Source organism: Eleginops maclovinus, chromosome 13 (assembly GCF_036324505.1).
Source record: "Eleginops maclovinus isolate JMC-PN-2008 ecotype Puerto Natales chromosome 13, JC_Emac_rtc_rv5, whole genome shotgun sequence".
Taxonomy (NCBI): Eukaryota; Metazoa; Chordata; class Actinopteri; order Perciformes; family Eleginopidae; genus Eleginops; species Eleginops maclovinus.
Genome location: NC_086361.1, coordinates 13,202,590 through 13,229,665, shown reverse-complemented (window position 1 = coordinate 13,229,665; position 27,076 = coordinate 13,202,590). Strand labels below are relative to the sequence as shown.

Genomic DNA, 27,076 nt, shown 5'->3' with positions numbered 1-27,076 from the left:
AGATGTTGGGTTCTCTGCCGAAATGGCCACTGTTTGAGCCGCCCTCTTTGAGCTTCATAACAGCTTTTCAGAAAGCTATGGGTGACCATGTCCATATTTAAAAGAAAATGTTTATACATTCCTGACCTAAAGACCCAATCAACAGGCTCCATTGTGCTAGTACCTGTGTGTAGTCGAAAACTCCAGTACCTTTAACGCACAGACATGAAAGTGTTATTGATACTATCATTCAACTCTCACAGAGAAGGCATAAAAGCAAATCTCAAAAAATGTAGAACTAGACATTAAAGGGTAGTTAATTAGCAATACCAATAAAAAGTCATATCATTAAGGCTCATGCTTTCACATATAACTTTTCAAGAGATTGGTTTTATTGACTGTAGCCATGTGTACTTGTACTTACAACCCAATGAAATGCTTAGTGCATTACATTCAATTTACACTTTGTATAACTGGAGTATACAGAGCTCACATCTCATCTCATTTGGTTGAAAGTCTCCTTGAGTTGAAATGAACTTTTCCTCTGATTACAGACACAGCAGATAGGCGCACACTTAACTTTCCTGCACACACCCATTTCAAGTTGTGTATTTGAACAGCTGAATTTGAACTTCCCGAACTGTCCTGAAGGCAGGTCAGATTCAGCATCAGGAAACTCTGAGGATAGCTGAACACACCCAGAAAGATGTCAGGACCTTAATATCATCATATGGCCACGTAATCTTAGAGTAAATACGAAGAACACCGGCTTTGTAACTTTATTTTTGTCAACCGGTATGTTTCTGTCTATTTCCCTGTCGTCAGACTCATGGCTGTGGAAGATGAGCTGAGAGTGGGTGCCATTCCTGATATTAAGCCTCGAATCCTCACTGACCAGGTTTGTGCCTGTGTCTACATCTTTTATCATCCCTATTTGCTAAACCAGTCATGTCCTAAAACAGCTTGCATCATTCTTACATCACATTCAGCGCATTTGCCAAAGCCAGTGCAGGGGAAAAGTTTGCAGCTGTCATACACGTCACCTATTCCCATCTTTCTAAAGTACGTTCATGTCACATCTGAAATAACATTTCACCATTTTACTGCACATGCTTGAGTGGAGAGCATAAACAAGGATGCTTAAATTCCAGAGCTGGATGCAGCTTAAAGTTATGTGCAGAGATTAATGTATTTCTGGGAAGGAATAGCAAGTCTTCAACATTCAATAATACTTCCCACAAAAAAATATATTATTATACCTGAGAAGCATTCATCATCAGAAATCCTTGACTGTGACTCACCAGCTGCGTCACAGTGATTCTGCAGGGCTCAGCGTCGTGAATGCACCATGTGGGTTGGATTGTGACGAAGGTGAAGGGGCTGTGTGTGTGTGTGTGTGTGTGTGTGTGTGTGTGTGTGTGTGTGTGTGTGTGTGTGTGTGTGTGTGTGTGTGTGTGTGTGTGTGTGTGTGTGTGTGTGTGTGTGTGCGTGTGTGTGTGCGTGTGTGTGTCATGTTTATACTGAAATAAATTTAGCAGAACAACTGCTGTGATTGAAATACATCGTCACCTTATTTCATGGATCAATTTCAAAAGCAAGTGGAAATTCCCTCCTGAAAACTCAGACCATATATGGAAAAGTTTCTTCACTGCTCTTCACATTGTTTCTGTGACCTTTTAAACAAAAATGAGTGTGTGTGTGGAGCATGATGTCCAAACTTTGCTGCCCAAAGTGTGTAGTGAAGCAACATTGGTTTGTAAGCCGTATTTTTGGGCTCAAACTGTGGTCAAAGCTTTAAATCAAACTCATTTGAAGCATTTGGTATCATAGTCCAAGTATGTGTTGAGAAATGCTATTCCTTCAGATAGTGTCGGGAGACTGGATAATTACTGTGTGAATGTAAACTGCAGAAAAAAAACAATAATTCATGTTTAAAGGAATAAATCAACATTTGGTGACATATGTCGAAATTGCTTTCTTGCCAAGACTTATTCTGCTTCACAATGTACAAAGAAATGCCTCTGAAAGCTTGAGTCCATACTTGTAAACTTAATCTACCCCAATTTAATAAAGAAAGGGATGTTTTATCTTAAAAACACAGGTGAAAGAGCACGTTGTAAATAGTTAGGCATAAAGAATAAGGCAATTCAGTTTGTCTGTATTTAATTCAGATGATACATGACTTATGTGTGGTAAACTGGTTATGGTAAACAATCTCTGAAGTGTTCTCTACAAACCTATTTGGGACGGCTGCACTGCTGTGAGTTTCACATTGTGTACAATTAACAATGAAACATGTTAGTGTGGCGTCATGCACTAGCTTTGAGGTCGAAAATTGGAAATTTTATTTGGGGAAATCCCGGCTTAATATGAGAGGAGTGTCACCAATCTCATGTCTGCATGTTAAATATGTAGCTTGAACTAGAACTCTGTTAGCTTAGCATAAAGACCAGCTAGGGAGGGAAGGGATAAAAGCTAGCCTGGCTCTGTCCAAAGATGCAAATGTTTAGTACAAGAACTAAAATGGAAAACAACAACTTTTCTGTTTTTACGGGGTTATTTGTTGGACTATTTCTTGGCCATTGAAAGTAAGTTCTCCAGTCTCTGCTGGTTGCTCCTAGCCAAGAAAAACTCAGGAACACGACACCCTTTAAAATGGAAAACTGTTTTTTTTCACACTTCGGTTTTGGTATGGCTTAAACAAACAACTTTTAATGTGTTAATAATTAGCTTTCAGGTGCTGGTAAACAGATTTTCTTGCCTTTGGAAAGCAAAATAAGGCTAGCCGTTTTCCTGTTAGTAACTATGCTAGGCTAAGCTACATAGTGAATGTTACAGACATGAGTCCCATTTTGGAGAGTGCTCTTTTTATCTAACTCCAGGCAAGAAGGAAAATAAATGCGCTTCTAAAAATGTTGAACTATTCCTTTAAACCTGCGTCTTTGTTAAGCTGTTAATGGAGATAAACTGTTATTTCATCTGTTTTCTCCCCCTTCAATCTATCAACCAGGGTTATGGCCATCCAGGATCCTGACTGTCAATACCAAAGTGACCAGAGTTCATGATGGTCACTCGCGTGTAAGAAGACACATTCTACAGAAACCCTTGAAGAGAAGCCCTGCAGTGGATCCCGCAGGACCACTGGAGGCTTCATCTCACAACGTTCTTAAAAAACTTTGCACATATTCAAACTTTGCCTGTACCAGAACTTGACAATCAGTTTAGCAAGAGAACCAACGTGTGCAGTGAGTCGTCTGCACATTTTGACCGAAAGATAAGCCAATGCCACACCAATGGCAATACTGAACCTAATGAGTCTATTTATTTAAACCGGAGAGTGAGAAGAATTGTGTAACAATCTGGGAAGGAAGATGGATTTATGATTTTCCCCTCTACAAACAGCACACTCACTTCTCACTTAAGTGGCTGCAGACAAAATGTAAAAAGGCTTTAAGAAGCACAATATCCCCTAATGGTGACGACAAGCATGAAGTTAAATCAGTTTCATCTATATTCCTCGGATGCTGGGCCAAACAAAGATCAATATTACTATTTGATTATGATGAAATCATTTAGTAACATTTTCTCGCTGCAAAGGTGGTTATCATTATGATTTTCGCACCATTTTTGCATCCTTTATACTACAGCCATCCCATGTGAATAGATGCAAAACAAAACTTACAATCAATGAACTGCTTTAAATACAATCTAGACCTGATGTTGGTTACATTTTCCTTCGGTACACAGTGTAAAGCCTGAACTTTCAGTGTATAGAAAACGTATTTCTTAAAGTTATTAAACTTTATAAAAATTGAAACATTTACATAATCTGACATTATAATGTGTTCTGTTCACTTTGTATTAATAATATTAATCAGAATAAAAATATATATATATATGACATTTCGAAACAATGATACAAAGTGCTTCATAAAACACCTGACATGAGGGAAAACCATGTGAAAATGTAGGAAAATATTCAATCCATGATCTAAGGGCCTTTGCATTTCTACTTGGTATGCAATGCAATGCTATGAACAGGCGTCCTTTTTTTCTAAATGGAAGACTTGCTTGCTACTTCCACTTATGGTATAGGGCTGGGTATTGTTTAAAACATGAGTACCCTTACAGTAATACTGATACCAATAGAACACTAAATTTGATACCTTTTTTATACTTCATTCGATACCAACATGTGAATGGAAACGTTCAGTTACGTTAAAAAGCATTCCATTCCTTCTTTTTACACAAACACATTTTCATTAAGTTCAACAGTGATTCATGTGTTTTTTTTAGAATATAATTTATATTCCCAGTTTTTTCTTTCATAATAAAGACATGTGCATTTCAGGGCGCTTTACTGCCAACTCAGTAAAATACTCCGCTCGACTTCAACACACCACAGACTGGACGGGTACTAGCTATTGCAGTGGCCAGCCAATCACAATTCATATTTACTTGAAGCCTTGTGGTGCAAACACATATTTTTAACAAAAAGGATCAAATGCAGGCAACCCTAAAAGATGTTGAGAACAATACCCAGCCCTATTTAAAAATGTTCATGATAATATAGTCACATTGTATGAAGGTAGTCACAGCTGTTAGGGACCCAATCACATTAGGGACTCAACCCTAAAGCTGTGTTGTCACCAATCCGATAATGTGCATCAAACCTCGCATTCACATGTTTTTCTTTATTCAGATAAGAAATCCAGATTCAGATGGCAGGTTAATTCAGTTGTAAATGGGGGTCTGGATATGTCAGCCTCAGCTGCTTTAATTATTTGTATAATCTTTAATTGAAGTGCAATACTAAATCCATGGAGTGCCCCCTCCTCCTTTTAGGGAACACAAACTACACTTCATCTGTTTAACATGGTCTTTAAGAAATGTGATGTTATGAGAAATATCTGAAAGATTATAGTGACAGCTCATCTTTAGTTGACAGCTCCAAATGAATGTTTGTCTCATGGACCGTTGCATCTGAGAGACAATATGGGTCTAAAGCCTAAACTAACCAAGCGTCAAAAGTAATAAGTCAGCCTGAAAAATTGATAAAGTCATGGCCTTCATTTCTGCCATTTTCATGATTTGTTTTACAGCACTTTGTAACATTGGTTTGAAAAGTGCTGTAGAAATACATTTTTTAAATTACTATGATTATAAACATTACGTGCAACTGGAAACAAATCATATTATAGCAAGTAGTGAATTACTCATCTGTTGTGTTTAATGTTCTAAAGCATAGATGTGCAACAGTTCTGCATGTGCTTTTTAAATGCAAGGACGAGTAAGATGATTTGTTGTCAGATATTATTCTAATGTACAAAAAAAATTTGACATGGCTTTCTTATTGGAAGGCAACCTTTTTTATCCAGCCTGCTAACTCTTCTGTTTTTTTCAGAAGAGGGTGGCATTCAGCCTTTTGCATTATACAACATGAAAGTACTAAGAGTAATGACACGAAAACAAAAAGCAAAGCGACAGTGAAAACAACAGAACAATAAAGAGTTTCCACGCAGGGATATGTAGTATATGTGCATAGGATTTGACTGCCTTACAGTCTGTGCCACAGGGCCAAAAATAACAATGCCAATACAAAAAAAACGTGTAAACTTTGTATATTAAATGTCCTTTTTTGTAGTCAGGTGATGAATTAATAAGCAGTGTGTTGGTTTACTCTGTATGTTCAGAATAATTTATATTATACATTCATGGATTGATATAATTTATCTTAACCTCTTGCCTTTAAAAGACATTTTCTTTCAAGATAAATAGCATATGATACAAAGTTATATGTTTAGGTTACCAGAAATGTATAAAATAGCTTAATGTATATCTATTCTTATATGTAAAATGTATTCAAATCAAGGGTAGGCCTTCAGGCATGTTGAACTTGTGGTAAAAACAAATGATTATATTATAAACTCTTAATGCTGCAATCCTGAAACTACAGCGCTATGGTGTGACTGCGTTCATGGGATGAGAGCTAAATAATTTCTTAGCATAGCACATTTTTGTCCTGTGGAATAATAAGACAAATCCTTAAAGTATCTTGCCTATGTTTAGGAAATTAGCAGTGGTGCTTTCAACAATACTGGGTTGCAGTTTTAAGTAATCTTTAAACAAATGCATTTTATTTATTTGGCCTGCATTGCAATACAGTATTTTGAAATGTTATACTGCACTTCTGTTTGCATTTTATGAGAAGCTGCAATCATAATCTGAGAGATGTTTATAAAGACATACAAATCTATAATATGCCCATGTATTCTTATCTTTGTGTTAGCTGCAGTGGTACAGTGTGCTACCTCTGAAATCTTTATACCACAATCTGAGAGGATGCTTTATTCCATGTGGCTAATAAAACTTAGTTTATTTAAGAGACAGTGCTAACAGAAACTTTAAAGTTTATTTGCTGGTTGCTCGTTTATTTAGGATTTACTATATATAATGTTTGTCATCACAGAGCCATTTCTAAAGTTTGTCCTTACTATTGTATTTAAGTGCCGTTGCCATTACATTCATACACATTTGCTTTTAAAAAGAGGATGAGATTAATCATGTTCCTGGTATTTGTCTGACTCTCAGGTGTTACAAGGAACAAACATATTGCCAACAAGAACTTTGTATATGTGAAATGCCAAATGCACAATAGTATTGAGACACAATCTTTGACAAGTGATCATTAAATCAAAACACAATTAAAAAAGAACATGAAATAAGGGGTCTGTGCTGAGGTAACAATTATGCTTTTATTTAGCTTGGTTCCCGGCCCACATCTCATCCATATAAATAGTTGATTTTACACCTTCCCTTGTATTATTTGTTACATAAAAAGGGAACACAAGTTTGGTTTCTTGGCCCAAATGAAAAATGCGACAAATGCTCCAGTGTTATGAAGATTGGTGAGGAATATTATAGAAGTTACTGTCGAAGAAGTGCTTTATGTTTACAAATCATGAAATTTTAGAGGATGACTGAACCTTTGTTGACCCAGAGGAAAATAACTGCTGCTCCGCTGCAGCTAAAGCAGGACCTAATAAATGAAATGAGATATCTTGTATATTTTGAACAAGGGTATTTAACAGCTAACATATTTATGTTTCTAAAATGGATGTATATCATTATGGAATGAAACAAAGTATTTTTCTTGGCAGCTATTATTCTGCACAATTGATCTACTGTGTCACAAATATAGTTAGTGGGATTTCTGACTTGAATTGGGCCTACTGGATGTAATACCTTAATTTACTTGACATTTCTTTTGAAATAAGCCATGCCCCATGGATAAGCCATACCCTCCCGCCCCCTGATGTTGTATGGTGGATGTTTAATGTTGGTAGTTTTATTTATGATGGTAGTTATTGTATGTATGATTGCGCTTGTAATTATTATTATTAGTGTAAGTATATTTGATTGATATGATTTGTTTTGTTTGAACAAAGGGAATGTATTCATTTTTCAGGTGATTTTTCCGAGTGATTTAAATAAACTAATAAATCCCGAAACTGAAGACGTTTCATTTCAAGCACCCTATTGAGCTACTTGACTACAAGAATGGTTACATTACTGTATATCAGGTTTGTAATCATCTGTAATAACTCTAGGATGGATTATTATGGAAAAAATCCTATAAGGGTTTGAAGACTGGAAATGTTCACATGATGACACTCGTAGTCATGCAAACAGAAGCTTCTACAAGCGGTCATCCCTAACCTGACAGACCATTGTTAGGGAGGCACATTGAAGCAGTACCAAAGCAGTGAAATAATGAGGGAGAGTATTGAAATGGGACTGGATGATGAAAAGTCACGTTCAGAGGCCGCACAAAATGTTGGCTCATGGAACAGGCAAACATGGCATTTTTAAGAAATACTATACTATGAGATATTTCAACATTTTTAATAGGACTTTTCATATTGACTTTTTCATGCCAAAATAATGTTTAAAAAAAGTAGAATGCTATAAAAAAAGGTCACAGTTTAGTGTTGCATGAAGTCATAGGATAATACATACAAAAGTAATAGCATCATTAGGAATAGTCATAAAAACATCATTACATAGTATGCCATACAATGATGTTGCAGGTACCGACAGACAGGGAGACAGACTGACGTGGTAATATGTATGTATGTAAGCTTCTCTCTGTTTTAATGTTGAGAAACACCACCATCTTGTGGTGTACTTGGATCGCAAAAGGCAGAATAATCAGCAGATGAGGACGCTGCCATAATGTTGGACATTCTTCCGTTTTAATGTAAACAATACATACATTTAGAGGGATACAATTAGTTTTAAAGAAAAAAAGGAAAACTGCATACTTTCGATATTTTAAGTATTCAATCTGCTAATCCGTTACAACTAAATGCCTAATAGTGGTATTGCACCCTTGTCAAACACTTTATCACAACAGTATTGAAAACCATGTGCTTGAAATAACTGAACATACAGTGTAATAGCTATCCATTATAATAAGGATAATTCTTGTCGGTGTTCTGGGAGGCATACAAAAACACATTTAGTTATGGAAAGTTAAGTTTGGAAACTTTTTATTTAACAATTTCTTCTCAAACAAGTAAAACGAAATGTTGTCAAACCTGGACAACACAACCACACTCCAGACATATAGTGCAGCAACATTAACTAATGGAAGTAGAAATTAGAACATGAGGTATAATACAACACTGAGAAGAAGATGGAGGAGAAAATGAATACTATGCGATAACACATTTATACTGAATTAGAGAATGATTTTCTGTGAGTTTAAACTCTTAGTTTTCCCTGATCAAGACTGTGAAGTGGTGTAGCCTCAAGAGCTAAAGTGGGTTTATGAAGCAGCTTAATCACAACAAATCAGAAATATATATACTTTACATCCTCACAGGAAAACACAGGTCTTTCTGAAGCACACAGTAAGTACCCTCAAGGAAAACACTGTACGCTTGAAGAATTTTATCATTGGCTTTACATGGTGGACACCTCTGTTGGCAGCGCCGTCAGAGGGGCATAACTCTTTGAGTCGGTCACAATTGTCTCACTGTATATGTTATTGAGAGGGATGGCCAGCTGCCCAGTTTGATCCGACCTCTCCTCAGAATGAATGCCATAGGGCATCTTGGACATGATAGCCAGGCTCAACTTGAAGAGCACGTTATTGAGGGCCACACGGTACTCCTTCCTCACCAGACAGTAGATGACAGGGTTTAAGCAGCTGCTGATGAAAGCCAAGCAGTTGGCCAGGGGGAAAAAGTAAGTTTGAGCCAAATAAAATGAGGGGCTGATATCAACGATGTCAAGCTGGATCAAGGCACCCCAAAGTGAGAGGATGTTGTAGGGGAACCAGCAGGCGCAGAATGAGAGCACCACCACTGCCACAGACTTTGAAATATCAGCCTTTCGCCAAGAGTTGTTGCCCTTCAGATTATGCTCACAGAGGAAGCGCAGCAGGAGCAGGTATGAGGCGATGATAATGGCATAGGGCAACAGAAAACCCAGCACTACTTTCAGAAGCTGGTTGATCCCAAGCCAGGCTGTACCATCAGGGAAACGAAGCAGGCACGCTGTGTCATTGCCCACACTTGTAAGTTCTGCAAACACACCTCGGGGTGTCGCTGCTATGAGTGCTCCAGCCCAGATAAAAGCTGTGGCCACCCGAGAAGTGCAAGACCTACTGCATAGGGAGGCGCTGGGCTTGAGAGCAGTAGCCACAAAGCAGTACCGGGTCACACTCATTGCTGTGAGGAAAAAGCAACTTGCAAAGGCATTGAGTGCAGTGAATAAGGACACAGCCTTGCATGTGGCCAGGCCAAAGGGCCAGCTGTAGTCCATTGCAATGTCTACAGCCCAAAAAGGTAAGACCATGGAGAAGAGGAGTTGAGCCAAAGCTAGGTTGAACACAAAGAAGTTGATGATGCCTGTGGTGATGGTGTGAGTAGAGTACAGCAGGAACATCACAAGCAGGTTCCCCAAAACTCCTGCTGTAGCCACGACAAAGTACACCACAGAGATGACTATCCGTCCCCAGGAGGGATCATCATCAAAAATCTCCAGCCCAAAGTCGAGGCTTTTGTTGTAAAAAAACTGGTGGGAGTTATTACAGTAAAGGCCTCCAAGGCAACCATTCAGGATACTGTTGAAAACATCAAGTCTCTTTGAGTCAGTGTTTGACATTTTGCTTTCTTAAAGGCAATCCTGTTAATTGTTTAACTGCTTTAATTTGCAATTTTTAACCTCCTTTTGCAGTACCAAACTAAATATGTAAGTTCTGGTTGTCTGTTTATTAGCAGGCAGTCATCAATCCCTGCAAGGAAAGAGGAAATGATTATAACATAATAGGCGCTGCAGTTTATGAGCAAATAAGTACATTAGCCTTGTCAGATAAACAAATTAAGTGTTACCCACAGAGTTACATAATTTGATTTAGACCTCAAAGAATCGAACTTCTCTGAGAGGATAAAAAGATAAGGAGATTTAACTAATTGACCCTTTGATGTTGAAAAGCCTGTCAAGTCTTCCCCAGTCTATTTTTATCATGCGATAATATCTATCTATATATAATCTATACACTTTAACTGTATTTAAGCGTGTGACTATTTCTTCAAAGTATTGAATAAAAAAACAACAACAGTATACATGTTTGTTTTTCAGACATATTATATATATAATGCTTGAATCTACCACGTAAATTACACGTTGTCTCTCATTTAGCAGAAACACTTGAAATAAGAGTTTTAGATTTAATGTGTAATCACAAAACCCCCATTTGCTCTTGCACTTATTGATTCACATCCAAACAATAAAAATGTGAATTTAAGGATGTTAATCTGATTTGATCTTAGTAATCAGAGAATATATATTTAAAGAAAGATGTTTTTCTTACTCCTTTAATCACTAACATTTTATATTCTTTAAAGTTAATTCTTTACTGTAAATAAAGTGTTTTTTTTCATTTCTCTGCAGATGTTGAGTCAGTCAGTGTCTAACAGAACATTTAAAGTTTTTGTTTAAACCAAAACAGAATTTGACTTTTAACTTTGTGACTGAATAAAACAAAAACTATTGCTTGCAAAAGGCAAGGAAAATGTTTTTGCTACGTTATTGCTTCAGATTTCGATTCCAAATGTATTTATTTAACAATAACATTGCTGAATTCTCATGTCTGTACCATGTATGTCCTGGAAATGTGCACATATCACTTGGAAACCACCGAATCTGGTGCATGGTAACTCCTTTTCATTTAACACTTCACAGCTTAGTAACCAACAGAATACATTGTTTAAAGTTACAGAGAGAGAGAGCAGATCGTGATGTGATATGTTCTCTTTTTTAATAACTCTTTTGAAACATAAAACTGTAAACTAAGTATGATGATAGTAAGCAACTTAAAGATAAATATTCACATTAGCTGTGATATTTCTGTACATTTATTCTAAGATATTTGGATTAAAAAGAAATCTTACCTGGTTGGTATAAGGAGGTAAATCTTCGGGCTGAACCAGCTCTGCTGCCCAACATAGGATTATCATGAGGATGGAAAAAAACAACAATGTGGAAGGCTCCCACCCTGAAATCAGGCTCCACCCGATATTCTCTCTGCATATTCAGACCCGATGTCACATGCAATGGCAGTACAGAAACACAAAAACAGAGATATCTCGGGACCTAAGATTTTCATTGCCATAACTACACTGTAGCTACTGTGCATATGATAATAAAAACCTTGATATAGCAAATACTAAATTAAAAACTGTATTGGTCCTGACTCCTGAAAAAATAGTTTAGTGCTTAAATTTATTTTCCATTTCCTCTCCACATTATATCAGATGTTCAACTATTTGTACAATAAGAAGAAGTGATAAAAAACATTAATGTTTTTAAAAGAAAACAAACAATCCATTACGTTTGTATAACTTTCACACAGTTGTCTAGACAGAAGCTGACCTTTTAGACCTAACTTTCACAACTCTTGAAGGCATCATAATGTTAGAAAGCAATTGTGCAACATTTGTCTGCACATCCAACCTTTAATGTTCCTTAGAGGCACAACATAATTCAAATGCTTCCCTTTGTTGTACTTTGTCCCTACTTCCTTCTTCCTTACGGGAGCTCATACCTTCTGTTTAATGCAGGAGACATTAAGTGCTACTGTGGGGCTTGGTTTTTATGATTAATTTTAGTTTGGTATAACGTCCTTTGTACCATTGTTTTTTTTAAAGTGCCCCTTGATGACAAAATGAATAAGTAAGCCAATTGGATGCTTGTTTGTTTGTACTGTGGCTGCAGGTAACAATGTGCTTGTCATAAAAAGGCACTTCAACCTTGCAAGCAGGTGAAACGATGACAGGACTTTGACAGCAAATAAAAGTGTATCAAAGTAAATTTGTTATTTTTCTATTTATATCTGGGGCATTGCTTCATGATTAGATTGAGCAGCAGAGATGATTCTTCATTATACATTGTTGATAGTGGAAAGAACATCAGCAGTAAATGACTAAATTAGATTAGCTTGGAATAGGCGGAAGAGTGGAGAAGTTGATTAATGCTGGTCTTTCAACTGAGCCATCTTCATAAACTAGCTGAACAAAACATGTATTGTCCATGATTTCATTGGCAACAGTGTGATACAGAAACAATCCATTAATAACAACACAAATATGTTCCTGGGTTGCACAGATCTTTTGATTGGAAAAAGATCTGTGCATCTAATGCACAAACTGATGGATTAATTACTGCCTGATATCAACACAGAGATAAAGATCTGGTAAATGTACTCTTTTGGCATCCATATTGTTCAGCATGATCCTTTTAAACAGCTTTTTGCTAGATTCTTGAACACACATTCATTTTCATATTTTATTTTCAAGATATGGTTATAAACACACATCCTAAATGATAACTTTAAATGACAAAAAAAAACACTATTTCCCAGATAAAGACATGTAGAAAATTACAAAAGTCACCTAAAATGTTGAAAACATTAGCAGTCAGTGGTTTGAAAAAAAATCAGGATTTAGTTTTGCAGAAGAAAAAAAAAGTGGTGAGATGTATCTGTTCCAATGTTATAAATTAATTTCATTATAGAGTTCATGCTACACCACAATGGTGTGCCAGCTGAATGTACTGCAGTGATGAAGCTTTGTCGCCACCCTTTGTAAACATTTGAATACAACACTTAACTTTGCCAAAAGGAAGAGTTCTGAACAAGCTTCCTTCAGTATTTTCAGTCTGCTTTCTCTGAAAGTGAGCCCTCTGGTGACAAAGGCATTACTAACAACAAGCAGCAGCATTTACTTTACCATGTAAAGAGAAGGTGCTGTTTTAAAAATCATACATAAAAAAAGGACAACACAAAGCCTTTCTTTGAAAACTCTAGCAAAGCACAAACATTTCTAATACCAGGTGCATTCCTTTAGAAATCAATTACTTTCTGACCTCATCCTTTTGATTTGAACCCGTTTTTCCCATTTAAAACCCTAACAATGAATGGTCTTAATTGCCACAATGATATACCATTCATAAATCTAAGACATTAATGTGAGATTGGACCCCCCTGTGGCCCCCCTTCCGAAAGAAGAGACTAATACTAATGGTGATAATGCAAAAACTGTGCTTTAACTTGAGCTGAACTTGTTTTCATAAATGTCATTAATACAATTTAAGTTACTGACAAATTATGTTACTGAAACAAATATTATTTTATGTTTTTTCTGTGCTATGACAAAAATGTTGAAATCTTGGAAACTCTCTTTGTCTTTTAGTCATTAAAAGTGCCCTCTGATAGGCTAAATATTCCCAGTTTGGGATTAACAAAGTAATTCTTATAACTAGCCCCGCCAGTAAAACCGCCACTGGTAATATCACATACGGTTTGATTGAACTTTGTCCCCTGTATTTATGGTTGAGTGTGTTTAAAGAGGACCAGCGATTAGAGGCCATTCACGTGTTAATATTCTCGAGTAAACCAACGTTGATCTGAAGACAAGTGTCCCGCGCGCGCGCACTACTGGTCACCTTTCAGCTCAGTGTCAGCGCGCGCACGCAGAGATCACTCGCGCAGCTTGTTATTAACGTTAATAACGTTATCTCTCGCGTCACTCTTGTCCCCATCGCCGCCGCTGCGCAGGAGGACGGGAGGTCCAGGTGCACCGCTGCTGAGATTGAAAGACAGGGGAAGTTTTTTTAATCTAAAAGCGATGAACCCTCAGTTGACGACCTGATTTTGTCGACAAGTGTTCATCCTTCAAACAAAGATCGCCATCGTTTGTTTTTTTTTGATCGGTGATGGGATTCCTGTAGGAGCGACCTGCCGCCTAACGTTAACCTCAAGGTAAGAAGCAGGACGACGGGTAACTAACAAAAGATAGTGGGGGCGAACAGGGTGGGATGCTGGAGGGACTCAGTCCGCTTGTGGGTCCTCTGTTTGGGGGAGTTTGTGTGGGCGAAAGTTAAGTAAAACGGTTCGTTAGTGAGTCAGTAATATGGATGTCAGTTGTAGTAAAACACTCGGCCAAGTGTCCTCTGGCTCTCGTGTTGGAGCAGCTAGCGACAAGTCTCCCCCATCACCATTATCGGGCTATTATTACTATCTTTACTGCGGTTTGGCACAGCTGTGAACAGGCTGGCAGTGGACATTGTCAACGCACGCAAACTTGTGGTAAGTGAGTGCAAATGGGACAGACAACAAGGCTGCCATTGTACCAGATCAGCGGCGGATTAACGGAATTCCTTTTCTATGCACTGTCTCAATGGCCTCCAGTCTCTCTTTCTCGCCCTCTATTGCTTCTATGGGAATAATAACATCTTGATTTCGGGCTTTTTCCACCTCTGGCACTTGTTAGTAAGAGTCAAACTACACCCATCAGCCGGCAGTCACTAAACCAGAGATATCCAATTGATGCATTGTGAAACATGTGGAGGGTCCAGAGTTGGCCAGTAGGTTGTTGTAGTTATTGTGATCAGAGCATGTAACTAACAATATGATAAGTAAACTGGAGATCTGCTACTATCATATTGTGTTCCTTATTCATTAGTAGTCTGTATAAAAGTCAGAAATGAATGGGAATACCTGCCACAATTCTCCAAAGCCATAGGTGTCATTTTAACTTGCTAAATCTGACCAATAGCATTACATAGAAAGGCATTACATTTACAATGACATAACAGAAAAAAAGATAATAATGCTTGGTATTATTGCTTGATAAGTGTCTGCTAAAATGAACCAATTATCAAAATTGTTGGGAGGTAAAGTTTTTGTTAATCGAGTAATTGTTTCATAGTAAACAGCAGTGCAAGGTGATGCCAAATTCTTTATACCCAGGATGTATGTAGTTAATGAGCATGAGTGGGGTGAATATGTGTCAACTAGGTCTTCAGGGGGTTGTTTGTCTCTCCTGCTGTTGTCTCATGACTGATCATTAATGTTAGCACTGAAGGATCCCCTCCCACAGCCAATTGGACATGTTAGAGGTTGTAGCTCTTTTATGTTCTAGTACTCAAAGATAATAAAAACACACAGATTGCTCTATTTCTTAGTCCTCCAGCCCTCCCACCCTCCTTCTATACACTTGCACATCATCATGTAGCCTACCATCCCCAGCTCTCCCCCCTTCCCCCCCGTGTATGTGGCCAACCAACATGTGGGGAGGTAATCCCAGCTATTAGGGTAATCTCCTCAGCATGACGATCAATAGGGGAGGGTGTGCGACGACTACCAGACAAGAGTAGCGGGGGGACAAAATTTGTGGTAAAGAAAAATGATTTAATCATCTAGATTAGGTCAGGAGACTGGGGTCTGGTCAGGGGCTTGTTGCTGGAAGGGGGAGGGGTGCAGACAGGAAGATGTGAGGGGTAAGGCCATCTCCACTTTGGGCAGCTCCCTTGTGTGACAATGGGTTGAAACATTTTGTTCTCCTTAATCTGGAGTAAATGGAAACAACAAAAGGACAGCTTCAAATAGACAGTGCTAGACCCATATGGGACTACAACAGCAAACATTTGTATAAAACTACAAAAAATGTTTGCGCATGGACAGATTAGCCTATAGAAACATAAAGTCATAAACATAAATCCCACTGCTCGGCTTTGTTAACAGCATTTATTCTAACAACAACACATGCCACAAGGAATTGAGGAGATGACCGACCCCAATACATTACATTTTAGGTCTTTTAGCTCCTGTGCGGAACCTCAAGCAGAGGACATTGTAAAGAACCCCAGGAGAAATGGCCGATCAAAACAGGTCAAAGTCATTATGCTGTTGTTCCTGTGAATGCAGTGTGAGGTCGTTAAAACACAGCATGTGCCAGTGACTCACTTCCAAAATATCCATTTTCTCACCATGCTACACATTTGAAAGAGTTAGACATGCCAGTAAATAACAGCAATTATCAACTAAAAGTACATCATGACTTTTATGATCAAAAGGAAAGGTAAAATAAAAAAGGTGCATGCTCTGTACTTTATCATATCTCAAGCAGTAAGAATAACATTTAAATATAACAGCACAGTGTCTGCGCAGTATGTTATCCTGCTTCTAAAAATGGTCTGTGTGCATACGTGTGCACATTTTGCTGAGTGTGCATCTTCTTTTCTGATGTTGTAACAGAAGAGCTTACAGATGGAAAACATACTGGATTCAGTGCAACGTTAACATATGTTACCTGTCTCTCCCATGTTGTCTTTGTCTGTATGGGGTGTGTTGTTGAAAGGGGAGTCGAACATATTAAACAACCAAAGCTGACTTAACAGATGGGAATGGAATCACTTGTAAAATCTAATTTTAAAACAAGAAGGGAATTACTTTTGAATTGTTTTCAGTTTAAATACGTCAACTTAGGTATCCGGAAATGTTACTGGACATTTTTCTGTACGTAGCGGCATTTTATAGATCAAATCATTAAATCTTCAAATGCTGTGGCTAAAAAAATAACAGGTTGTAAATGTTAAAATGTGTGAATTCATTCTGTACCACTTCAATTGTTATTTCAAATACTTGGCTACTTGTTTGTATGAAGATCAGTGTAGTGTAATTGGCCTTTAGTAAGTTATTGCATTGGAATAATCCAGTGCAGCGTTCCTCTTTAACCGCAGCATTGAAATGGTTTTGTGATGAATCAGAAAGGTTCCTCGGTAAAAAAAAAAAGGACTTGCCTTTAAGTCTCCAGTGGAGGAACTGGAGTGCAAACGCTGGCAAACTGTCCAGATGGAAGATGGGAGGGATGAGTAAGGCGTTCACAGATCCCTTCTGTTTGGCCCCATTGAGACAGAGGGAGACGAGATTGGATGGGTCTGAGGGAGTCAGGTTACTTATCGGCCCATTCTACTCCAAAGGAGCGGTGGTGTAAAAGATGCAATACCCCCTATGGGAAACCTAATCCAGACCCTGCTGCCAGCTGTCATTCTTTTGCTCAAGGGTAAATCGCAGGTATCGCCTTACCCTTCAATCCTTACCTTAATCATAGCAGGAAATAGGAAATTGCACACTTGTGTTCTGTACTGCAACTCACATCTTTTATGTCATTTGAGAATCTTGATCTTATGCATTGATAAAGATCTGAACATCACAAAAGAGCAAATCCTAGTCAATTTCAGAACTTCTTACAAGGACCGGCTGTGGTAAGGATTTTGTTGTTTTTATTTAAAAACATCTAGCTAGTCTATCATTACGTTTTGGACTTTGACTGATATCAGTTCTATGATCTTATCTAAATCACAGAGGGAAAATGTAAACATTCAAATCCTTGACCTGACATTTCTAATGTTTTGTAGACCAAACAATATACGGACAAAAATTGCACATTAATAGATAATAAAAAAATAAGTGTTTTATACCTTATGGACAATAATGAGTTAGAATTGACAAGCTTCTTCTAAAGCCAAAATAAAGAACATGAGTCGAACTGAAGATGTCATCAGGATGTTAATCTTTAATTTGCTCTACTGAGAATAAATCAAGTGTCTCATTTTCCTGTTCAAACCACTAGATTATAGTTTATTACTCTAATCTTACTTTTCTCTAAAGAACATTGTGTGGCTATTTTAAGTTTTAGTTCTGTGTCAAGCTTTGGAGGAGGGCACTGTACCACCACGTCCTGTGAATTTAATCTATGTTAATCTGTTATGTTTTCTTTTGCGTTGGCAGCGTGATCTATACTTAAGTGCTTATTGAAATTAATTGCAGTGTTAATAACCTAATGCAAACCTACAGAGATATTAGATAAAACCCAGGGTGACTGAAGAAATGATCAAGAGAAAGATAGGAAGTGATAGAGAAACATAAAGGGAGACATTCAGAGCGAGTCTGAGCTGACCTTGCCATGATAATCTAATCCCTGTCGAGAGTGCTTTTTTTAGAGAGCAAGTTAATGCCAGCAGATTACACTCCAGTGTCTCCCACACTAGCCAATCCACACTGAAAAGAGAGTAGGCCCGTAGTGGATTCTCAGACCTACCATAGCAGATATATTAACATAAGTAATAGAAGCCAAAATTACAAGAGCATTCCTAAAATATCCCAGAAATCTCTTCATCTTTTCCGCTCTGCTTTCAGTCGCATTGTTCAGCTTGATGTCTGCATTTGGGCCAGCAGGACAATGCAGACATTTAAGTGTATTTTTTGAGAGTAACTATTCAAATTTCCACAACAGGTAAAATCTCTGCTCCGAATCTCTCTTCTCTTTGTCAGCCTCCTTCCCTGTGTGTGCTTAATAGCACTAAGGGGCATCCATGATAAAAGGCCACTCATTGAGCAGCTCATCTCATGCTATGAAGAGTAATCCCTGTATATGTTGTGTAACCGAGTGCAGAGTCGGACAAGGAGGGGGATGGGCACCGATGTGCGCAAGTTTGTCCGTGCTTGTGACTGTTGAGCTCATGGATGTGTAATCTCTTAGGTACATTAGGCTGTTTGCACACAGTAACGTGTTGATTCAGACAATTGACTCATTCCAGGAACTGTGTCGGTCTCAAATGTCTTCATTAACCGTTGGTACCAGGCTGTGCTGAGGATTATTAGCATGTGTCAGTCAAATTGTATTGTGCGTATCACACAAATACAACCCAGAACATTGTGTCTTACACTAGAGACATACTGTTCTTCCCGTGATCTAAAGGGCAATACTGTCATGACTGTGGTAGATGGTATTTTTGAACCTAAAAAGAAAGCTTGTTTGCTGACAGACTTGAATTTGGAGCATGCTAATGTGTGGTTGATAGTTATAAAACATGTCATCTGCAAGCACCTGGGCGTGTGTGTTTTGACTTCCCAACATCTGGAAGGAGACATATTTAATTGCATCAGCAGTAAGTCAGCATTTACTGCATACTTGCTCTAAAAGACAAGTGAGACGTAAAGAAACATATTTTACTCCTTCGCAGGAGCATTATTCTGTACAGGTGTTCAATACGGCTGACTGTTGGGTGTTGGACTTTATTTTTAGAAAAAGGTCCTGCATGACTATGAAGGTTGCTGAGGTGTTATCAGTCCTTTGTTTACAGTATAGTTTAATTTGCAAACTAGAAGTCAACAATTGCAATGACAGCTGTTCCAGAAAACTGAACATAATGGTAACATGATCCACTAAAATATAACTGCAGTGCTTTCAGTATGGAATATCTATTTTTGGGTGCACACCGTATAGGAAGCTGACTGTTTTTGTAATTTCATGTTGTGCATGATCACGTGCACACAGCCGATATTTGTCTTAGTTTTTTGGAAAGCTAAAAGAACTTAAAGATAAAAGGGAGAACAATCTTCCTCTCTTTGTAGACAGACAACATTTACAGCAAAGAAAACAATCTCAGTTGTGTAATAATTTGGTTTTTATGCTTAGTTGTGATTGCAGTTGATGAAAACAGACAGGATTATTGGACACAAAACGGTAGATGCGAGCTGAGGCTTAGCGAGTGACTATGGCTTTGAACACTAGCATAAGGACAGTCACATGCTATCTCCACTCAGGGGTATGTTGGCACAGGATTTTGCTGGTTGTAGAGAATATTTGGATGGCTTCAGCACACACACACACACACACACACACACACACACTCAGACAAGCACATAAACATGCATGCAATGGGGTTCACACATACCTGTTTTTATCAGTGTATAGTAGCCCAGATTTAGCAGTTATCAGCAATTAGGGGACATTTGAGGCTTTGTTGTAAAGTTAATTCAGGGAAAATGCTATTTTCAGATCCTGGCAGGAAATACACCCACAGATTTAGTGCAGCAACCAGGAAAACAAGCAGTGCTCACACAAACGACACACCGACAGTGGATATTTTCACACACACACACACACACACACACACACACACACACACACACACACACACACACACACACACACACACACACACACACACACACACACACACACACACACACACACACACACACACACCCACACATCCACACATACACACATACACATAACAGCACACAGGCTCTCAGCATCAGTGCCCTGACCATAGGGAGTTTGTGCTGAGCTGGTCGGGACGTCAGGATGAATCAATGCGAGGACAGCTGACTGGACATGCCTATTCATCTGCCAAAGAAAAGAGAGAGAAAAAGGGAGCGAGGGATTCTAAAAGAAATGAGTTAAGCCCCTGGAGCAACATGTTTGGCTATCTGCATTACTTAACAGATCCTCCAAAGGGCTTTTAGTGGTTCTGCGATGAAAGCAGAAAAGGTAGAAAACAGAGTGATGCACAGAGAGGGGAGGGGATAAGAAAATAGGACGGTTCAAATTATTTTATAGGATGTTGTTTGAAATGCACTTAACAAATTCTTGTTAAACATAAACACTACATAATTAAATTTTCTTTGATTGAGCAAAAGTAGGATCCTGCAGATGAAAATAAGTAGCACACACTAAGCACGTAGGCTGCTTTGACAAAGGCATAAGCTCATACTGTAGAGGCGGCTAACTCCACACTGATGGCCCGTTTATTCCCATCTGTTGCCCTCAGCTCTCTGACTTCATCCCCATTGTGGTACCTCATTACATTCGCCTTAACCCCTTAATTGCCACCCTTCAGTTTTCTTTGCACATCCTCCCCCTCTTGGAGACAGTGTGCCACATTGCCCGTGCACTAATCTGATGGCGTCTGCCTACAAAACACCTGCCATGTGCGTAAAAACCTCCTAAACTCCTCCCATACTCCGATAGGACACCCATTCCAGCGTGAGGGGATCAGCACACATGACCGCAGGCAGGCAGGCATGCATGCAGACAGATGCGACCGTGGATGCACGTACAGATAATTAGACAGACAACCTCATCCCCTGAAAATCATGACCTGAGTCTCCATCTCTTTTTTTGGCCATTATGCGTTATGTGCACCTAGTTTTTCCCCTTCACTCTCAGTGACTGACAAGACAAACAAGGGTCGCCTTTTGTCCTGCCTCTTTGCCTAGACAAGAATTTGAAGACAGTGATGTGCAGGCCCAGGCCTCTTTGCTTTAACAATAACTCTCTCGACCCCCCAATGAGGGGTGGAGGGCCAGACATGAGGCGATGTGACAGTTCTGGTGCGGCAGACACAATAGCAGGTTTTTTTTGCTGGCTATACGCCACCAAGTACTTTTTTTATACTAATTCGACCAAACTAATGGTCATGTTTGCAGAAGAAACATGTTTAACCACAGCTGCCTGGGCGAGGAACTAGTTTTTCAACCAATGTGATGTTCCAGTACCATTTTGTACTATTAGTGCCTTAAACATATAGGGTTTGTATCTTCCTGTCTAAAAGATAACGTTCGAGAAGAACAATAGGATTAAGAGATAAAGCCACATTGTCACGAGCAAGCCACAATTAGTGCTTATGTTTCTTCAGTCATTTAAAACTGAACTATCTGGAGAAATACCTTGTTACCTACCTAAAATCTTATGTAAGCACTAACTCCGGAATCAGAGCTGCATGTGCCTGTATGTGAGCTTTTGAAATGAAGTTTGTTGATAATGGATTATTGATCGTGAATTAGAGTGGACTGTGCCCTCAGGGTTCATCCTGGTTGGCCAGGAATGAATACATCTCTTCACGCATCACGTCACACACTCAATTTAGGCATAGGAAACCAAAGGACCGACACACACGCATGTTGAGACACTGACCCGCGCTCTAATAGGCAGAGACAGGCGTCGCTCATCCACGGAGGGACAAAGGTTGTTCTAAAATCTGTGATGCAAATTGCCTCAGTGTCTCTCAGTTCACACATACTGAGTGAAACCACCTTAACATATAGTGTCTTTCATTGTCAAACCAGTCTCTCTTTCCTGTGCACCTAAGCAAAGAGGAAACACAACATAATTTAGTTGGACACAATTTATTTTACCATTCTTCCAGCAGTAATTTGATTTAAATAACTACATTGTGTGTTTTACTCCAACATATTACAATCGAACGATTCAAATATTATCCACATTCCTTCCTTTTGACCTACAAAACTATTACTGGAGTAACTTAATATTTTAATCCAGCCTTTATTCCTTCTGTGTTGCATTCAGGGTTTACAGTAGAACATTTCCTTTAATTGATTTTCTTATGTATGCTGTATTTAAATGTAAGTGCTAAACACAACTGAACAGATTCCCTGTAATTCCGTTATACCAAGCCCAAGTAAAGTGGATAAAAGTATGCTTTATCTCAAGAGTTTTAGTAGTTTCAGTTTTTGGGAAATTGTATTCATCTAAAGCAATTAGGCCTGTCCATGTCATTTTCCACTACTTTTTAAAACAATAGTATTATATAAACACATCGCATATGTTGATGAATTTTTTTGATTTACCTTCTTTAATATCATTTGTAAATGTTGATCATAGGTGCAACTACCTAATTTAAACCTAAATTAAATGTGTTTTTCTTTTTATTTCTTAGGTAAACGGACAGTATGCAACTTGGAAAAGAACAGATCTTCAAAACAGGATGGACACTAAAGCTGGGATGTTTTGCAAGTTTGTAAATTGCCTATTCTGAGCACTCGCTAGATTTTGGAAGATACACTTTGCATAGTTAGAGGATTTTATTACACAGCCGTGGTTTTTGACATATGGCTACTCCAGGAAAAGTAATGGAGACAGAAAAAAGAGAGGATGTTTCACATAAACCTACAGCGAATAAAAAGGCAGAGACGGAGGAGGATGTGACCTCTGGCCACACCTGTGGGGTGTGTGGACGCAGCTTTCCTCTTCTCAGCTCTCTATCGCAGCACATGAGAAGACACACACGGGAGAAGCCGTACAAGTGTCCGTACTGTGAGCACAGGACGGCTCAGAAGGGCAGCCTGAAGGCCCACATCCGAAGCCATAAACTTGGCCTGTTCAGCCATAAACTCACTGTTGAAAAAGAGGGGGATGGAGATCAGGCGCAGAAAGTGAACGCAGAGACACCCGATCCTCCTAAGATTATCAGCACATCAGACAAAGCTGTCAATGGCAAAGTAAAGAAAAAAGGAACCAAGAAAAAAGTAAAGGCTAAGAATGGCGTTGAGGTTGCTGATGGGGATGATGACGGGTCCTGTACCTGCACCATCTGTGGCCAGTCTTTCCCTCAGATACTACTCCTTAAATCCCACATGAAAAGGCACCGCAGTGCTCAGGATCACGGTTGCCGGATTTGTGGACGCCGTTTCCGCCAAGCATGGTTCCTCCAAAGTCACATGCGCATTCACCGGGTCAAAGCCCAGCTAAGTGGCGGGAAAAGCAACGAGCTACCTGCCACCATCAATGGAGTTCCTCAGGACCAAGCGTTGCTGGCAAATGAAGAGTGCCTCTATGAGCTCTGTGCAGGCTGTGGTAACTTCTTCTTTGACCGCAAGACATTACGAACACATGAAAAGCTACATAAGCCGAACCACATCCGCACTCAGACACAAAATCCGCCACAGGAAAAAATTGAAACCTCCGAGCTGGACACTGCTAAGAGGCATTTTATGGAAAGCCTGAACCTCACATGTGCAGGACCAAAGGAAACGTCTGAGGAAAAGAGCCTGGGCGGGCGACTTCCTGAGCTGGATCCAGTTTGTAGTTACCAAGCGTGGCAGTTGGCCACAAGGGGACGACTTGTGGAGTCCACGGAGAAATGTCTGGGATGGCAGGAGAGGCTTGCAGATGCTGAGGTGGCATATGACACAGAAAAAGGAGAGTATGTACCACGGAAACAAGAGAAGAAAAGGAAGCAAATTGACAACTCCAGCACCAACATTAAGAAGATAAGAGGGGAGACAGGCGTTGATCACAGATCAAACAGCTTGGCTCACACTAAAGGTGGTGACAAGAGGATTTTGCAGAAAGACCGCATTCTGTTGAACGGACTGGGTCACGCGTTTTATGAGGCGTTGCAGACCAAGAAAGTAAAAGATGTTCACCTCACAAATAAACAGACCAACAGCACCAGGAACCAAAACCATGAGGGTAAGCAATGTACACCACACTGCAATGTGCAACAAGACAGTCGTTCAATATCCTTGAAAATGGTAATCAATCACAAGGCTTAGTTTGTGCTGAGGGCAGTGGCTTTGTACTGAATGTGGCTCCCTCGTTGTTTAAATGAAGTTATCAAAGGTTATGTTTGTGGACATGCAGATAAAGCTAACACTGTGGGTGTAAGTTAAGTTAAACCTACCATGTTTGTTTGTCCAATGTTGAACTGTGGAAAAGGGAGACACCTAGGGAATGTATTATTGAATTACAGCAACAGTAATGGCATTTTTTTGTCCAAAAAGTTTTAGCGAAAGCACACCCATTATGTTTCCTCTCCTACGTTTTTGAGGGTTATTTAAGATAATTATTACACTCGGGATAGCTGTACTAGGAGAGCAGGGGCCTTTTTCATAAGAGAAACCCTTTAAACTTGGAGACCAAAAGAAGAAGAATACTTGTTGTGGAGAATAAAAACTCTGCTTTTGCATGAGGTAACACATGTTACACAAGCCTATTGATAAATAGAAACAACACACAACAATTATATTTAAAACTGCTACTTAGAAGAGAGAGTACCTAAGCTGTTTGCCCACACTATTCATTAACGTGTGTTTAATCAGCACAAGATAATATATTTATTTAGCCAACAATGGCTGGAAGATAATTAATGTAAAACATTCATTCATTCAAAAGAAAGAAAGCACACAAACATCTACATATTTGTTAAAAGTGTATTTAAATGTGTCAAAAAGTGCAACCACACTGCAGAGCTATCATCAATGTCAGCATTGAAACAAAGATTTATACTTAGAGGTTTATTCAATCATGTACCTTAGTATGGTTTCTGTTGTCTGTCCTTAAGCAAGTTTAACTCCAATTGCCATATAGCTTTCAACTACAGTGCTTTTCTGGCTGATTGACTAGCTGCTAACGCCTCCATGCTTTATACATACTGTCACGCTTAATTCCTGTCCTTTACATTGCTTCCTCTGCTTTCTCCTACAGATAAGAAAACATATTTCTGCGAGCACTGTGATTTCCACACTTCCGACACCTCACTCCTCAGGTCTCACGTGCACATGCAGCACCAGGACTTCCTGGGTCCCTACAGCAAACACAGCACCATTTTGGACAACGTTACCCAGAGTGGTTCCAAAGCCTCAAGATACATGGACTACCTCAGAAACAGGAGTGTGCTGCTCAGTCAGCCATATTGGAACCCTTACACATGTCCGCCCGCCCCGGTGTCAGCAGAGTCCAATATTAAGACAGAAAAATCTAACAGTACTGAAGTCAAAGGACAGGGACATGCCTCTAATGATGCCGAAAGTCTCCTTAATCTGTCTTCATTACCTATAAGTGAAGGGGCAGGTATCGTAGATTATCCGATAAAGACGGAGGGCCTGGTGAGACATCAGTGCCCGTACTGCTCACACACCACCAATTACCCAGAAGTACTGTGGATCCACCAGCGGGTTGCACACAGGGTGGATAACAGCAGCTCCATGGCACCCAAGTGGGCACCCTGCAGTAACAGCCCCAAGAGTTTAAAGACAGGCACTTCCCAGTGGAGACGCACAGGGGCTCCACCGTTCCTCGAAGGCAAGGACTGCCCTGCTTTACCTGCTCCAAGAACTCAGCGCACACAACCTCCAGGTTTCACAGCCAACAGCAGCAGCAGCAGCAGCAGCAGCAGCAGCAAGCAATCAGCACCCAAAACCCAATCAGCCGTCCCAAAGTCCAAGCATCAGTCTAAGGACTCTGCAAATGGGACACAGTCTAGTGGGAAGACAGGACTCTTACCTCAAAAGAAGTCAGGAGAACATAAGCGGGCAGAGAAGGGGGGAAGTAAAAGTTCCAGCAGCCAAGCGACTTCATCCAGCAGCAAGAGTGCCCCGAGTGTCCATCCCACCAGCAGCCCCAAACACAGAAGCCACAGAGCAGCTGCGGAAGGAAACTTCCCACAGGAGGGTCTGGGTTTCATGTTGGCAAGAAATCATGGTGGGACTTCATCCAATGCAGAGCGACCCCATCCTCGAAGGCAGTCATGTGACTCGTCTTCAGGTCCAAAGGGTCAGGATCTGTGGGCTGCCATGAACATGTGGGGTCACAAAGCTTATTTAGAACCTCTCCGTTATGCTCAGGTAAAGAATGAATCAACAGGAGAAAGGCCAATGGACATTGATATTTTGAGTCTTCTGAAAAACTACAGTCCCCACGATCTGGCTGCTCTTTACCAGCACTGGGGGTTTGTTGACCCCAGGATCGATCCCCAAGGTAAGAGAAGCTTTGTTTTGTTGTTTAATTTACTATAAATGGGCAAATTAATACATGAATATATATTTATCAAGCTGTAAAGAGACATTACCGGGCTTTTTATGTTTACATACTCTTCTATACTTCTATTTTTAAAGCAATGATGCAGTTAAATGGAAATTATGGAAAAGAAGTCCACTCCACATCTGAAGCTCCCAAACAAGTAAGTTGTCTTTGCAGCGGCCACTGAGATCATAGTTTTGAAAAGAAAACATTTCCTAGTCTTTAGACAAACAAATAAAGTTATTTCATGGAATTGTATTTGAAATATTCATAATAAAGCATTGACTTTAAAAACAGACAGTCATTAGAAGTGAAAAATACCTTTAAAAATCAATTAAGGTATACAAGTCCTT

General features: G+C 39.4%; 3 protein-coding genes across 6 annotated transcripts in view; 2 read left to right on the top strand and 1 right to left on the bottom strand.

Moving 5' to 3' along the window:
• LOC134875527 (ras/Rap GTPase-activating protein SynGAP-like) overlaps window positions 1–7,480 on the top strand; it is a 30,273-nt gene extending 22,793 nt beyond the window's left edge. Inside the window, exons 18-19 of the mRNA XM_063900144.1 lie at window positions 805–877; window positions 2,990–7,480. Of these exons, the coding sequence (XP_063756214.1) occupies window positions 805–877; window positions 2,990–3,013 (97 nt within the window). The 3' untranslated portion in view covers window positions 3,014–7,480. The remainder of the gene's footprint in view (window positions 1–804; window positions 878–2,989) is intronic.
• Window positions 7,481–7,964: 484 nt separating this feature from the next.
• LOC134875174 (relaxin-3 receptor 1-like) lies at window positions 7,965–11,510 on the bottom strand. The gene is made up of 2 exons (XM_063899636.1): window positions 11,442–11,510; window positions 7,965–10,282 (listed from the first exon to the last, which is right to left on the bottom strand). The coding sequence occupies exon 2, from the start codon at window positions 10,150–10,152 to the stop codon at window positions 8,947–8,949; it is 1,206 nt and encodes a 401-aa protein (XP_063755706.1). The 5' UTR covers window positions 10,153–10,282; window positions 11,442–11,510; the 3' UTR covers window positions 7,965–8,946.
• Window positions 11,511–14,085: 2,575 nt separating this feature from the next.
• The window catches only part of LOC134874539 (zinc finger protein 516-like), a 17,345-nt gene continuing 4,354 nt past the window's right edge, over window positions 14,086–27,076 (top strand). The window contains exons 1-4 of one of the 4 annotated variants that reach the window (XM_063898578.1): window positions 14,086–14,308; window positions 22,861–24,395; window positions 25,410–26,681; window positions 26,819–26,883. In XM_063898578.1, coding sequence (XP_063754648.1) covers window positions 23,033–24,395; window positions 25,410–26,681; window positions 26,819–26,883 — 2,700 coding nt within the window. In that variant the 5' untranslated portion in view covers window positions 14,086–14,308; window positions 22,861–23,032. Of the gene's footprint in view, window positions 14,309–14,467; window positions 14,636–17,287; window positions 17,405–22,860; window positions 24,396–25,409; window positions 26,682–26,818; window positions 26,884–27,076 lie in introns of those variants that run through there. The other 3 variants (XM_063898579.1, XM_063898580.1, XM_063898581.1) reach the window with 3 other exon arrangements.

What these genes read in the sequence shown, in the direction of transcription:
- LOC134875174 (XM_063899636.1), bottom strand. Translation starts at nt 10,152, where the DNA reads ATGTCAAACACTGACTCAAAGAGACTTGATGTTTTCAACAGTATCCTG.